Here is a 15,376-nt window from a genome sequence, read left to right as displayed (position 1 = left end):
TCAGAGATAAGCAGAAACTGCACCTCATCCATTTGATAAGGAGGATTGTTTGACTAGGGCAACTTTCAGTTAGGCCATTTGAGGCCCTCTAGATTTTTGTCAAGAAAGCACAAAATACTGAATCTTAATTTCAACCATTCCTGGTTAATTATGAGGGTTCTTTGGGGTATTGATTTTTGAATGACTGTTTGGCCTCTATTATGATGATTGTTTTTCTCATTTAACACACTCATGGATTATTAAGTTCATATACAATAATATTTAATTTTATTTCCTTGATTTGTATTTAGGATTTTTTTTCCCCCTCTGAACTGATAAGTATGACTGGTTTGTAGTTCTCCTTTCTGATCCTCCTTTATTGCGAATTGTGGCTTCATAAAATGAAATATTTACCATTTTTGGTTTTCTGCGCTCTGATACAGACTTATAGGGTGAGGATTATCTGTTCACTGAAAGTTTGAGAGAATTCTTCCATTAAACCATCTGGGCCTAGAGCCTGTTTTGGACATCTTTCTTGGATAATATTTTCAACATCTTTCTTATTTTTATAATTTTATTTCCCAGAAAATTGTCCACATTATCAAGGTTTTCATATGCATTAGAACAGAGCCAGATATGGTTATTCTCTTATTTTCTTGGTGCTCTTAAGATGCAAAACCACATTCTCCGTGACATAAGAACAGAGAACTATAAAAAGAGATTAAGTTGAGATCAAGACAGAGGTGGGTAGAAAATGGCTAAAATGAAAGGAAAATAAACAGAATGAGATATTTTATTAGAGAAAACAGCGTACCTTTGACTCTGAAGAAAATTAAATCAGTGATGTTGAAAAAACAAAAACAAAAAACTTGAGATAGTGTCTCCAGGATTCAGATAAAAGGGACAAAGAGATTTCATTGACAATGGCAATCCAACGTGATAATTTTAGGGGAGAAAAATATCCTAAACAATCTGTTCATAGAATGGACAAGAAAACATAGAAGAAAACTTTTCTCAGTTGAAAAGAAGACCTTTTTTGTTTTTGTAAAAGTAACAGAAAAATGCCTATACTGAGAATTATACTGGCAAAATGTTTGACTTTTGAGGGTAAAGAAAAATCCCAACAAGCACCAGGTGAATTGCTTGCCTGAAAGAGACCAGCCCAGGGACTTCCCTGGTGGTCCAGCAGTTAGGGCTCCACGCTCCCAATGCAGGGGACTGAGGGCTCCATCCCTGGTCAGGGAACTAGATCCTGCATGCCGCAACTAAAAGGAGCCCGCATGCCACAACTAAAAAAAGATCTGGCATGCCCCAGAGATCCTGCTTGCTGCAACTAAGACCCGCCACAGCCAAATAAATACATAAATATTAAAAATAATAATAATAAAAGAGACCAGCCCAGCTTTGTTACCTTTTTTTTTGAGCTATAATTGACATATAGCATTATATTAGTTTCAGGTGTACTTGCTACCATTTTAAGAGCCAAAAGAATGGGATAAGGACAAGAGAGTCTTGATGGGGATAGTTTGAGATTCAAGAATTCTATAAATAGTCAAGCCACCATGTGTGTAAAGACAGTAGAAAGGCATTCTCACCTAGGGCAAAGACTTAGAAAAAGGTAACATCCCAGAGTTCTCCTTGAAATCACCAGTCAAGTGGGAGATGAGTCTGAATGAGGAACAGAAAAATTAGTGCATAAAAAACTGGCAGTGACATTGTTACTAATTAAACGAAGGGTTCGCAAAAGCCAAAAACGATTGAAAAAGAGGATTTTTTGACTTAAAAAAAAAGTGTAAAAACAAAAGCTGGGTCTAGGGCTTCCCTGGTGGCGCAGTGGTTGAGAGTCCGCCTGCTGATGCAGGGGACACGGGTTCGTGCCCTGGTCCGGGAAGATCCCACATGCCGCGGAGCGGCTGCGCCCGTGAGCCATGGCCGCTGAACCTGTGCGTCCGGAGCCTGTGCTCCGCAACGGGAGAGGACACAACAGTGAGAGTCCCGCGTACCGCAAAAAAAAAAAAAAAAAGTTGGGTCTATCATCCTAGATTAAGTGGACAGATAAAAGTAAGTGTGAGGGCAGCAGGCCAAGAGATGGAAATTTCTCATTACACAACGAGGAACATAAAAATAAATGATTTGTCATTGACTTTAATAATTTGTGAAATATAAACTGCATTTTTATTTGATAAAGGCAACAACCAGGAGAATTAAAAACAGGCTTTCTGCATTGCAAATCACTATAGCAGATAAAAGCAAATATGGAAAAATTCAGAAAACAGGAAATAGCCAGAAATAAAAACCATAAAATAAGATGACAGATGACCAAACAAGTCATCTGTTAACAGTAGAGCTACAATGGGTTAAATGCCAGCCGGAGTGGAGACGCTGCAGTTTTTAGGACAGACACTTTGTGCCTCCAGGCTCTTGCTAATTCTGAACCCTAGGCCTGGCTTTCTTGTCTACCCTGTTCAAGGCTAAGGCCTCACTTCCAGACAGACTTCTTCCTCCCGGCAGTCCTCCCGGGCCACCAGGGGCGGAATGAGCACTCTTCTCACAGACCTGGCAAGCGCGTGCGAAGCTGGTGCTCCAGATCTGAGACGAACCACCTTACTCCCTCTCACTTCGAAGGGCCGGGCATCCTGCCATGTTCGGCCCACAGGGTGAAGCAGTCAAACCCTGCTCGATTGTAATGTTATGTCTTTTTCCTTGTCAACCGCCTTTTCCCCCACGACGGTGATCCTCCGCGACAATCAAGTTTCAAACCGGTTCCGATTGCTGACGGACAGTCACGACCCGCGAAGCCTCCCCTATGCCCGCGAAGGGTCTTCCAAGCGCGTTGTCGGATCCACTCCAGACGTCTCGCCCCGCCCCCACCTTGCAGACTTGCAAGGTCTCCACGGCGTTCGCTGGGAAGTCGCGTCCCGAAGAACGGGAGCGCGAGAGGAATAGGGCTCGGGGCTTAGCTTCTAGAGCCCCTTCCCCAAGCCAGAGGGGCTCCTCCCTGTCGCCAAAGATGTGGGGTTCAAGGAGGGCGCGGTCCTACTGGATTTGTTGAAGAGGAGAGACTGGGGGCTGAGCCCAAGGGTCTTGAGGGTTAACAGGGAATAAGCAGGGGGCTCGGGGCAGACTCGCGGCGCCCTGGGGTGGGTGAAAGAGAGGGGTCCCACGCGCGGGCCTGGACGCAGCGACGAAAGGGTTAAGGCATTGGGCCCCGCCCCAGCCCCGGGATTGGCGGGTCCGGGGGGCGTGGCTGGAGGGCGTGCCCGCGTTTGCCGCAGCCGCGAGTGGGCGGGGCCCAGGCGGGGAGCGGGAGGGGCGCGGAGCGCAGCCGGGCCCGCGCCTCGCGCCCAGCCGGGCGGGCTTCTGGCTGCGCCAGCTAGCCGGGCTGGCGGCGCCCGCGCCGAAGACCCCGCACCGGACCCTGAGATAGCGAGTAAGTGAGGCAGGCCCACTGCGGCGCCCCTCCCGGCTCCGACCTGTCTGTCGCCTTGCCCGCTGCACCGCGAGGCTCATTCGGTAGGACCCGGAGCCGGGGAGGGGGCGCGTCCCACTGCTGGGATCCTTGGGGGTGAGGGGAGTGAAGATGAGGCCGATGATGTCATGGATGCTTCGCAGGGCCTGGGGGAAGGTGGCGGCCGGAGGGGGTGCGGCCCGGATTATGTCACCTCTTCCCTCTGCGCCCCGCCCCCCGGGCCACACGCCTTGGTGGGGAGCACCGAGAGGTGCGGGAGGGATTCCCCCCACCGCAGAGACCACCCCACCCCCGGGCACCTCCTCGGGATGGCCTGTGGCCGGGGTCTCTGTCGTGGGCAGCGCCCGAGCACCCGCCACCCCCCACCCCCACCCCCGTGCGGGAGGCTCGTGTGTGCGCGTGTGTGTGCTCGGGGTGTGTGTGGGGGGGCGCTGTCAGCCCCCTCACTCCTGAAACATGGGATTTATCAGAGCCAGGATCTAGGGGATGGGGCCCTTCCCCCTTTGTCGCCAAGGGAAGATGGATCTTCCCTCACACATCCCAACCAAGAAGTTCTGGAGACCTCTGCACCCCCAAAAGCCCTACAGTGCCCCTGATACCTTTTCTCCCTCAGTCCTTTTTCTCGGAAGCCCTTCCTGATTTTCCTGTCCAATTCACTACCTCTTTGCATTGCTCATAACTAGCATTCCCACACACATTCTCTCTGTATCTCCTCAGTGCTAGGGGCCAGAGATCCAAGACTCTGCCGTCCGTTCCCCCTGGGGGTACTCACAGGCCAGTCTCAGAATGAAATATCCCTGGAGTGGCCTGAGCCAAGTGCTCCAAGACCACCCTACCCCCTCTCCCAGGGTAGATCAGGGATGCTCTCCTGGGAGGCAGCATTTGGATTGGTCCTTGAAGGATGCAGGATGGGCACAGAGAGCTGAGAAGAGATTTTGTGTGTAGAGTGGAGAGGGACTCAGGTCAAGGGAAATAGGATGAGCAACAGGAGAGGCCTTGGGGGCCCTGCTTCAAGCTCTGCTCTGGTTCTGAGGGCTGAGAGGAATGCCAGGCATTTACCCATAATACATTCACTTCTTAAGATTCCTGTAGGGTAGGTGTGAGAACCCACGGTGGAATAACCTGCATGCAGTTCCACCCCTAACCAGCTGAGCTGGGATTTACACTTGGAGCTGATACCTCCATAACTCTGTCTATTGCACTTGGTGCAGTAGAATTTGGGCAGAGCACAGACAAGATCGGCTTTGCCCTTTAGAAAGGGTCCCTTGGCAGCTGCACAGGGGAGGGAGTGCTGAGAAAGAAAGCCCAGTGAGGAGCCCCCCGCAAAGATGCTGGCAGGAGGGGCTGCTGAGATCTTTAGGGGGTGAATGGGCTGAGCTTAGGGCCTCTGAGACCCAAGAGAAGGGTGGGGTATTCCTAGTTTTGGGAGCGACACAGCTACGGTGGGGTGGGTGGTCACTGTAGGATGGAAGGACCTGCCCATGTAACCCCCAGGTATTGTCTCTTTGGCCTGTTCATGACCACTAATACTGTGTGTAATGTCCTAGGCACTGAGAGCTGATAGGACAGAGATAGAGGCAGAATCGGGCAACAGGCTGTCATCCCAGGTTGTTGAGCTGAGGCCATGAGCCCTGTCTTTGCCGACCACACTCAGCTACCTGGGCTAGTTCAGGACCCAGACCCACAAATGAAGCTCAAACCCTTCCCCTGGGCTCAGTTTCCACCTATCAGGGAAACATACGCCCCTGCTTATCCTACCAGTCCCTGCTGGGGTTTTGTGGAAAGAAGCTGCAACAGTCCAAGCTTGGGAGAGAGAAGGGGCAGGGAACGCTTGTATGGGGCTGACCATAACAGGTTAGAATTATGGCAAGAAGCTGTTTGGAGAGCGAGACTCCAGGGAGAGCTGCAGTGGGTTGGTAGTCAAAGATTCCCCAGGTAAACCACAGGGATAGGAGGTTCAGGAAACAGTTCTGGGACCTCATTTCCATCCATCCAGGACTCTGGGCATCCAGGCCTTCCTGGGGACCACACACAATCCAGGGAAACAGTGGGTCTGGGTGGAATATGATCAGCCCCAACCTATGGTCAGATTCTCCTTTACTGAATCTCAGAGAAGGTAGTATTGCATGTTTGTACTGCACCTTACAGTTTGCAAAGAACCTTCCTGTCATTCTCATGATCAACATGATCACTTCTGAGGTTTGCTCCTGTCCACATCCAGGCTTTTGGTGGCGCCCCCTTGCCAAGATCTCTAATCTCACTACTGATGCCTTCCTTCAGGATATCACCACACTCAGGTTTCTACCATGTTAAATTCTAAAATTAGAAGAGAGCCCTTGGATCCCAAACCACCTTAAATTACTGCCTTCTCTGGCCTCCTCTTAAAAGAGAGGGGAGGCTTCCCTTGTGGCGCAGTGGTTGAGAGTCCGCCTGCCGATGCAGGGGACACGGGTTCGTGCCCCGGTCTGGGAAGATCCCACATGCCACGGAGCGGCTGGGCCCGTGAGCCATGGCCGCTGGGCCTGCGTGTCTGGAGCCTGTGCTCCGCAACGGGAGAGGCCACAACAGTGAGAGGCCCGCGTACCGCAAAAAAAAAAAAAAAGAGAGAGAGAAGGGAACTCTTCCATCTTTCCCTCCAGACCCCCCTCCTACTCCTGTAGTCTGGCTCTGCCTTGCACCACTTTTCTGAAATCATTCTCTCATAGACACGTGATGTTTCTACCTGCCAAATTCAGGACACCCCCGCCAATCCCAATTTTACCTGGTCCCTTTAAAAAAATTTTTTTAATATAAATTTATTTATTTTTGGATGCGTGGGGTCTTCGTTGCTGGGCGCGGGCTTTCTCTAGTTGCAGTGAGCGGGGGCTACTCTTCGTTGCAGTGCGTGGGCTTCTCATTGCAGTGGCTTCTCTTGTTGCAGAGACGGGCTCTGGGCGTGTGGGCTTCAGTAGTTGTGGCTCACGGGTTCTAGAGCGCAGGCTCAGTAGTTGTGGTGCACTGGCTTAGTTGCTCCGCGGCGTGTGGGATCCTCCCGGACCAGGGCTGGAACCCGTGTCCCCTGCATTGGCAGGCAGATTCTCAACCACTGCGCCACCAGGGAAGCCCTGGCCCCTTTTTTAACACTAGGAGCTGCCCCCACATTCTTGCAGCCCACTCCATCTTGGTCTTCAGGGCCTGCCTTCTCCTGGCCTTCTTCCCACTCCCACACCACCTCCCAGTCTTCTGGGGCTCTACCACTCGAGCTCCATGCTGGGCGCCACCCACACCACCCTTGAATGCTCATGATTCCAGTCTCTCTTTCTATCCGGTATGTGACAGATATCTTTCTCTGGTCTTCCTCAAATCACCCATTTCCCCCAAACATTCTCCTCCTGTCAAGTTAAGGGTGTCACATCCATCCTGGTGCCCCAGTCCAGATTCCTCCCTTGCCCCCACCCCCTGAACACCATCTGTATGAAATTCTGTCCGTTCTTCCTCCCTGCCCAGATCTTCCCACTGGTTCTAAGCCTCAGGCCTCACAGCCTCCACCCTCTCAGTCCCTAGCTGCTCCCTACACTGCATCCAGAGATGGCAAGAGAAGGGGGTCATGCTTAGAATGGGAGGGGGATATCTGGGCTGGAGTACACTGGGAGTGGAGACAGCATGGCCAGGGTGAGTCAAGAGGCACGTAGGGCTTCCCTGGTGGCGCAGTGGTTAAGAATCCGCCTGCCAATGCAGGGGACACGGGTTTGAGCCCTAGTCCAGGAAGATCCCGCATGCCGCCAAGCAAGTAAGCCCGTGCACCACAGCTACTGAGCCTGCGCTCTAGAGCCCTTGAGCCACAACTACTGGGCCCGCGTGCCTAGAGCCCGTGCTCTGCAACAATAGAAGCCACCGCAATGAGAAGCCCACGCATCGCAAAAAAGAGTAGCCCCCATTCACCGCAACTAGAGAAAGCCTGCGTGCAGCAACGAAGACCAAATGCAGCCAAAAATATATTTAAAAAAAAAAAGGGAGGCACCTAGGTCACCAGATGAAAGGAGGCACTCACTCTCAGGGTCCTGCACTTGCTGATCCTGCACCTAAATTGAGCCCTAGGTGCCTCTCTTGACTCACCCTAGGTCTCAGCCTTGTGGGACATGTGGAACAGATTAGCTTAAGGGAGCAATGTAGTAAAGTCCTGTTCTCCACACCTGGGGGGTCGGGGGGAGATGCTGATAGAATGGAATTTTACAAAGTCAGTGTGGACTGGTTTGTGGTAAGTTTTCCAACCACCTAGGGCTGTAATTCCAGGTGTGATGGCCAGAAGACTGAAGGGCAAGAGTTTTGTTAAGGCTCCCCTGGTCAAACACAGCATTAAAAATGGGCATATGGGTAGAAGACAGTTTGAAGTGCACTCAAGGGGCCGAGGGCTGCTACCAGTACCCCTTCACCTTGGCAGAGAAGGAAGGCTCCCTGCCTGGTTTCTGGTGGGAACAGGGGTTAAAGGCCTGAAGGGCGCCCCCTGCCATTTCTGGCACACGTATTTGAGCGTCTACACTCACAGCAGGCACTGCCTGCTCCCACTGCCCGGCTGGATATGAGGATCTCTGGGGCAGGTCTTCCCAGGTGCGGACTTGAGACAAAGGAACCAGGAAGCGGGGCCTTCCTGAGCGCAGGTAACCCGAGGCCCTGCTCCCCCTGCTTCTGTGGGCCGGCCCTGGGGGAGGAGGGACGCACGTCCACTGAAGGGCTCAGAGAAATTCATGGTGAACTAAGCAGGGTCAAGGTCCACAAGGAGCGGGGGAGGGGAGTAATCCAGGAAGTCTTCCCGAAGGCAGTGAATTCTTGGAGGGGTTCTGCAGGCGCGGAATCCTCCTGGGCGCCGCTGGGCACGGAGGCCCCGCTCCTGCCCCCGCCCACTTGTAGGAACAGCAAGCCAGGAGGGAGGCATGGCAGGCGCCCGCGCTGGCGGCGCTGCGTCCTCTGCCCCGGCCTCAGCCAGACCGGGGGCCTCTGCTGAGGTACTGACCATGGGTAGGGGGCCCTCTCGTGCCAGGCCCCCATGCGGCGGAGTTGGAAAGACCTCCGGGAGGGCCCCCTGCTAGGCGCTGCAGCTGGGGTCCCCGGCAGTCCGCGAGGGGCGGGGCATGCCCTTGGTGGCCCAGATAAGCGCCGCCGCGGCAGCTCCCGCCCACCAGACCCCCAATACCTTTGTCCCCTCCCCGCGCCCGCCTCCCTGGGGTGCCTGGCATGCGGCAGCTCTGCGAGGTAGGTCCTCCATTCCTCCCATTTCGCAGAGGAGAAAACTGCAGTCCAGGATGGCTCAGTCGGCCCGTCCAAAGTCGCGCAGCTGGTCCTGGCCGAGCTGCGAGAGTGAGGCACATGGCCCCTGCAGACCGGGCCTCGGAGGGTCCAAGGCTTGAGGACCCGTCGGCCCCCCACCCCCTTGGAGAGGCAAGGAGAGGATCCTGCGCTGGTAGTGAGCCTCCACTTCTGCCCTTGACTGCAACACCCTGGGTTAGGGGCCCGGGAAGGACTCCCATCCACAGTTTTTGGATAGGGGTGGGTTTCTCTCCCTCCCTTAAGTTCTGAGGTTCCCTACTGAATTCAGGTACTGCTGTCCCCTTCCAACCCCATCTCCCCAGCCCATGAGGTTGGGATATAGGGGTCCAGACCCAGAGTAAAGTACACCTGAGTTCTGGGGGTTGCAGTTAAGAGTTGAGGGGGTCACTGTGTCTGGGAGGCTCATGAAGGAGGTGGGTTTGAGGTGGGAGTTAAAGAATGGAATACTGAGCAGAGCAAAGCTAGGAGGGTAGGTGCATAGTCCCTGGGGGTTGGGCTTTGTCAGGTGTGCAACGGGCAGCCCCTATTACCAAGCTATCATTATTTACCCAGCCCCATTCCTTTACCTTGGGTGTTTGGGAACTCTTGTACCCACTATAAGGAAGGAGACACTGAGGGGCAGGGTGCAGGTGGTGCCGGGTCGGGCTTGCATGGGATGGTGGGAGTGGAGGTGGAGCTGACCTATCTGCTTTCCCACCTGTGCCCACAGTGCCCCCCTGGCTTAGTCATGGCGAAGCTGGAGACACTGCCCGTGCGCGCTGATCCAGGGCGGGATCCCCTCCTGGCCTTTGCCCCTCGGCCCTCTGAGCTCGGACCCCCAGACCCTCGTCTGGCCATGGGCAGTGTGGGCAGTGGGGTGGCCCACACTCAGGAGTTCGCCATGAAGAGTGTGGGCACCCGCACGGGGGGTGGGGGCAGCCAAGGCAGTTTCCCTGGCCCCCGTGGCAGTGGGGCCAGCAGGGAGAGGCCAGGCCGCTACCCCTCGGAGGACAAGGCTCTCGCCAATTCACTCTACCTCAATGGCGAGCTACGGGGCAATGACCACACAGATGTCTGCGGCAATGTGGTGGGCAGCAGTGGTGGCAGCAGCAGCAGCGGCGGCAGTGACAAGGCCCCACCACAGTATCGTGAGCCCAGCCACCCACCCAAGCTCCTGGCCACCTCTGGCAAGCTAGACCAGGTCAGTCCCTGGGGCCTTTTCCTGGGGCAGGAGACAGCCCATAGAGGAGGGTGAAGTGGGCCTTCTTGGACGTTTTTGGGTTGTAGGGGCTGAGATAGAAGCTGGGCTGGGGAGCCTTGGGGGCCAACTCCAGCTGGTAGGTCTAGGGCAAAGACCTGGCTGTGAGGGGGGCAGGTGGTGGATATAAGGTGGGACTCCAGCCAGGAGGGACTCCCAGGATGGAGATCCAATGGGGGTGGGAGGTGGGGCTGAACAAGTCTAGATCAGAGGGAAGAGACTGGGGGCAAGGCTAAGGTCCCATCCTGATGTCGACTCCCCCTTCCTTGCTTTTGCGCAGTGCTCAGAGCCGCTAGTTCGGCCTTCGGCCTTCAAGCCTGTTGTACCCAAAAATTTCCACTCCATGCAGAACTTGTGCCCCCCCCAGACCAACGGGACCCCTGAGGGACGACAGGGCCCTGGTGGCCTCAAGGGTGGACTGGACAAGTCTCGGACCATGACCCCAGCGGGTGGGGGAGGGGGCGGCCTCTCAGACTCAGGCCGGAACTCACTCACAAGCCTGCCCACCTACAGCTCCAGCTATAGCCAGCACCTGGCGCCCCTCAGTGCCTCCACCAGCCACATCAACCGCATTGGCACTGCCAGCTATGGTAGTGGCAGTGGTGGCAGCAGCAGCGGTGGTGGGTCAGGCTACCAGGACCTGGCAACCTCTGACAGTGTGCGGGCCTCCAGCAAGAGTGGGTCATCCTCATCCATGGGGCGGCCAGGCCACCTGGGATCAGGGGACGGCGGAGGTGGAGGCCTGCCATTTGCGGCCTGCTCACCACCCTCGCCCAGTGCTCTGATCCAGGAGCTAGAGGAAAGGCTGTGGGAGAAGGAACAGGAGGTGGCAGCTCTGCGGCGTAGCCTGGAGCAGAGTGAGGCGGCAGTGGCCCAGGTGCTGGAGGAGCGTCAGAAGGCCTGGGAGCGTGAGCTGGCCGAGCTGCGGCAGGGCTGCAGTGGAAAGCTGCAGCAGGTGGCCCGTCGCGCCCAGCGCGCCCAGCAAGGCCTACAGCTGCAGGTGCTGCGGCTGCAGCAGGACAAGAAGCAGCTGCAGGAGGAGGCAGCCCGGCTGATGAGGCAACGGGAAGAGCTTGAGGACAAGGTTGCCGCCTGCCAGAAGGAACAGGCCGACTTCCTGCCCCGGATGGAGGAAACTAAGTGGGAGGTGCAGACTGGGGGGTTGGGCATCTCCCTGTGTCCCCTTCCTTCTGTCTCTCTGGAGAAACCCAGAGCAGCAGCCCACAACTATCACAAGGGGTGTGAAGGTTGTGCAGGGATCAATTAGGAGTGTCTGTGAGGACCAGAGCTGTCCCAGGCTGTGTGAGATTAGCCATGTCTGTCCCAAGTCTGAGGAGGGAAGCCTGCATGTCATTTCTGCCATGATGACGAGCTGACCCTGAGCCCTGGGGCAGCTTGATGCCCTGGGGCTGGATATGGGGGCTGGGGTGTGGGTGAGCAGAGCTCTGCCTTCACCCTGACTTCTCTTCTCACCTGTCCCTGCCCAGGTATGCCAGAAGGCTGGGGAGATTTCCCTACTGAAGCAGCAGCTGAAGGACTCGCAGGCGGATGTGTCCCAGAAGCTGAGTGAGATTGTTGGGCTGCGCTCGCAGCTGCGGGAGGGCCGGGCCTCACTGCGGGAGAAGGAGGAGCAGCTGCTCAGCCTGAGGGACTCCTTCAGCAGCAAACAGGCCAGCCTGGAGCTGGGTGAGGGCGAGCTGCCCTCTGCCTGCCTCAAGCCGGCGCTGACCCCAGTGGACCCGGCCGAGCCGCAGGACGTGCTGGCCACCTGCGAGAGCGACGAGGCCAAGATGCGCCGTCAGGCTGGGGTGGCTGCTGCCGCCTCCCTGGTTTCCTTGGATGGGGAGGTGGATGCTGGGGGGGAGAGTGGGACTCGGGCCCTGCGGCGGGAGGTGGGGCGCCTGCAGGCTGAGCTGGCAGCTGAGCGGCGAGCCCGGGAGCGCCAGGGTGCCAGCTTCGCAGAGGAGCGCCGAGTGTGGTTGGAGGAGAAGGAGAAGGTCATCGAGTACCAGAAGCAGCTGCAGCTGAGTTATGTGGAAATGTACCAGCGCAACCAGCAGCTGGAGCGGCGGCTGCGAGAGCGGGGGGCTGCGGGAGGTGCCAGCACGCCTACACCTCAACATGGGGAGGAGAAGAAAGCCTGGACCCCCTCCCGCCTCGAGCGCATCGAGTCCACAGAAATCTGATCCCCTACCTGGGCATGTGGCCTTTTGACAAATACCCAGTCAAAGGCCAGAGTCCCCAGTGTCCCCCCCTCCGCCATCTCTTTTCCCCATCCCCTGTATCCCCAGACCAAAGAGGTTCTCAAAGCAGCTGTGACCAGGCCCCTCCCCTCCCCTCCCCTCACTGGGTGTCTCCCAGCTCTACCACTGCCCCTCTGGGCAGCCCACTCGACCCTCCTCCCAAGGAGGAAACAGGGGAAGGGCAGAGTGAGTGGGGATGAGGAGCCCAGGCAGCAGGGGAACTCATGCTCCTTTTCTTGGCACTCCCTTGTTGGAGAGGTGGCAGGCCTTGCAGTGCCATGAGGTGCCCAGCTCCTTGGTGGGTCTGGGCTGCTACTGTCGGCCACCCTGTGTCCAGAGATGCTCTCTGTACCCATCTCCTTGGCCACGTAACCTGAGGGGGCTTGCGTGCGTTCTGCCAAAGCTGACACCTTGGACTCCTGGCCTCTCTCCTTCCAGTACTTTTCTCCCTCCTTGGGCAGATTGGCAGGACAAACGGGAGCAGGTGGCCTACCTGTGGTTGAGAGGGCTACTTGCCCAGCCCCTCCCTGCCAAGGTCTCTTGGACTCAGGCCTCAGAGCCTGGCCTGGTCCTGAGTGTGTGTCCATATGTGTGTGTTGGAGGAGAGAAGGGCTGGGGCTGGAGGCTCAGTGCCCAGGGAAGATCTGCCATCCTATTCTTGAGAAGGGTCACCTGGAGGCTTCTTAGCTTTACCCTCACCCTTCTGACCAGGATCCCACAGGACAACAGCCCCATCTGCTTGGCTGACCCCACACCCAGGGCCACTGTCCAGCTCTAACTACAGCTATTAAGTGCCACCTGCCTCTCAGGCACTCCCCTCACCTAGTTTCTGAGGTCACATGAGTGTCTGTGATGTCTTCTTGTGTTTTCCCTGACTTGATTCCCTCAGCCACCTTCTGCTTTCGTGCTCAGCCTATTGCTTTCATGCTCAGAACATCATTGTCTTAGGCCATCTCTTCCCCCAAACCTCACCTTTTCTTCCAGTAGAAAACTGCTTGATCTTTGGTGCACTGCCCACTTCCAAGTTCCACTGGGCCCAAGCTTGAGCCTGAGGCCCTTGTTTTGGGGGGTGGGGGTGGCTATGATTGCTCTTGAAGAGCAAGACTGAACTGAGAGGATCACTGACCTCTGGGTCCCAGAGGCCTGAAGTAGCCCAGTGTTTGCCCAGGGTAGGCCTGGCATGGCCATCAGTGGGGACTGGGGAAGCCAATGTCACTTCCTCCTCTGGGGGCCCTCTCAGAGTCCATCTCCCCAAAATAAGAAGGGAAAGGCAAATTTCTAACACACCAGCAATAAAAATCAGAGGAGGCTTGGCCCTCAGCCCTTGTATTTCTCTCTTTTTACTCTCTCCTTCCCACCCACAGACTGGGTTTGTGGGGCAGGGTGGAGGGAGCTGGCAACTACTGTGAGCAATTCCCCGACCCCTGACCAGCCTCCTCCCATGACTGGTGACTGTTTAACGAGCTGTGCATCCCCCACAAAAACAGGAGTGCCTCTGTGGCCTCTGTCCTTCTGCACAGCCCTTTCCAGTGCCCCTCACCAGATCTCTGAGCTGGGTGGGGGGCTGTCCTGGCAATCACTGCCCATTCCACTCACCCTTCACTGCACCTGCCCCAGAAACTGGGCCTGGGCCAGAGGGGCAGGGGGAAGAGGAGGCATTAGTAGGTTAAAAAAAAAATAGAAAAAAATATGAACAGACTTAGCTTTGGGATTTCCAACCACAAAAGAAATTATATATAAATATATATATATATATCTCTCTACCACATGTGATGGAAAGACTTCGTTTTCTTTTCCCAAAGAAATAAAATGGAGAAAGCCTCTTGAGTGGCACTCTTTCGGCATGCTTGTGTCTTTGCAGGTGTGGGAGGTGAGGCTGGGTGAGGGCAAAGCTGGAGTAAACATTTCCCAGGGGAGGCATGAGACTGGAGGTGCTCACTGGGCCGTGCCAGGAGGTTGGCCCAAAGCCCAAGCTCCTCCCTGTTGCCCAGGAGGAGTAGTGGTTCCACGTTTCTGCCCAAAGGGGCTTTCTCTTCAGCTCAGACTGTTGCCAAAAGGGTTTCAAACTAGTTCCAGCTCAGAATCTGGATAACAGACTGCTGGTCAGAAGGCAGGTGATGCAGGACAACTAGATGCAGCCTGCAGCATCCTGAGCCACCTTACAGTGATTAGCCAAAGTCTGAGGGCAGAACACATGAAGGCTGAGAACCGGTTTGTAATTAGTGGTGAGGCCCCAAAGGCAGAAGCGACCCAAGCGTGCTTCAAGTAGGAAGCTGTCCTTTATAATTCCTTTGGTCATCCTCACAAAGACCCTCAATCAAGAATGCACTCTGCTACAAGTAACACAACCTGATACACAGGACCTCAGAGTGGTTCATTTTTCCTCACCTGACAAAAAGTCTGGACATAAGCATCCTCTAAGTGTCATAGGTGTTGGTTCATCAAGGACCTAGACTTTTCATCCTCCTCCTCTCTCATCTTTTGCATGTTCCCTCCATGCCACAAGGCGGCAGCCACCGCTGCGTGAAGTGACTGAGGCAGCAGCACTCTATCATGAAAGTAAAAGCTTTCCAAGAAGCTTCACAGCACCATTCCCTTTAAATTTTGTGGGCTGGAACTGAGTCACATGTTCTTCTCACTTCAGGGGAGCCTGGGAAATTGAGTATTGGCAAAGAGGAACGGGATTGTCGTGGCTGCCAAGGAGCCGTTACAGTTCATTTCATCGCCTAGGCTCTCTCTCTGGGTTCTGCTGGCAAGGACAGAGTCGTAATTAGCAACTCACAGTGTTTGCTCTGGTCCAGCCCCGGTGAGAGAACCCTCTCTGAGCAGTGGTGTCAGTGGTCTAGGGCCCAAAATGCTCACCCCCAGGCAAACAGTGCCCTCCACAGAGCTCAGGAGTTGGGATGCCAGGCTTGCCTCTCCTTGCAGTGAAGTGTCCTCCCTCTCAAGACGGTGCCCTGGAGGGAGCACCATTTCTCAGGTCCCCTTCACAGCCCTTAGGATGGGTGGACCAGCAGCCAAAACACGGACAAGGTGTGACCACCCTGATCACACTGATCGTCTCCAGTGCCCCCAGGGACGGCCGTCTGGGGCCAAGTCCTCCTGGAAGTCTCGAGAGTCTCTTCCCTGCCTAGTTGCCCATAC

At 55.5% G+C, this 15,376-nt stretch overlaps 1 protein-coding gene across 17 annotated transcripts; it reads left to right on the top strand.

Annotated features, from left to right (window-relative positions):
* Positions 1-2,039: 2,039 nt before the first annotated feature.
* On the top strand, positions 2,040-14,059 carry LZTS3 (leucine zipper tumor suppressor family member 3). Of its 17 annotated transcripts, none has more exons than XM_049698778.1 (6): positions 2,040-3,409; positions 7,974-8,085; positions 8,707-8,971; positions 9,462-9,932; positions 10,270-11,136; positions 11,477-14,059. In XM_049698778.1, the coding sequence occupies exons 3-6, from the start codon at positions 8,792-8,794 to the stop codon at positions 12,173-12,175; spliced, it is 2,217 nt and encodes a 738-aa protein (XP_049554735.1). In that variant the 5' UTR covers positions 2,040-3,409; positions 7,974-8,085; positions 8,707-8,791; the 3' UTR covers positions 12,176-14,059. The 17 variants fall into 17 exon arrangements, with proteins under 17 accessions (XP_049554735.1, XP_049554734.1, XP_033271685.1 ...); XM_049698777.1 differs by having other exon boundaries at positions 2,040-3,492; XM_033415794.2 differs by lacking the exon at positions 7,974-8,085.
* Positions 14,060-15,376: the final 1,317 nt, after the last annotated feature.

The sequence above is a fragment of the Orcinus orca genome, chromosome 16 (genome assembly GCF_937001465.1).
Source record: "Orcinus orca chromosome 16, mOrcOrc1.1, whole genome shotgun sequence".
Lineage (NCBI taxonomy): Eukaryota > Metazoa > Chordata > Mammalia > Artiodactyla > Delphinidae > Orcinus > Orcinus orca.
This window is presented reverse-complemented; position numbering and strand designations above follow the sequence as displayed.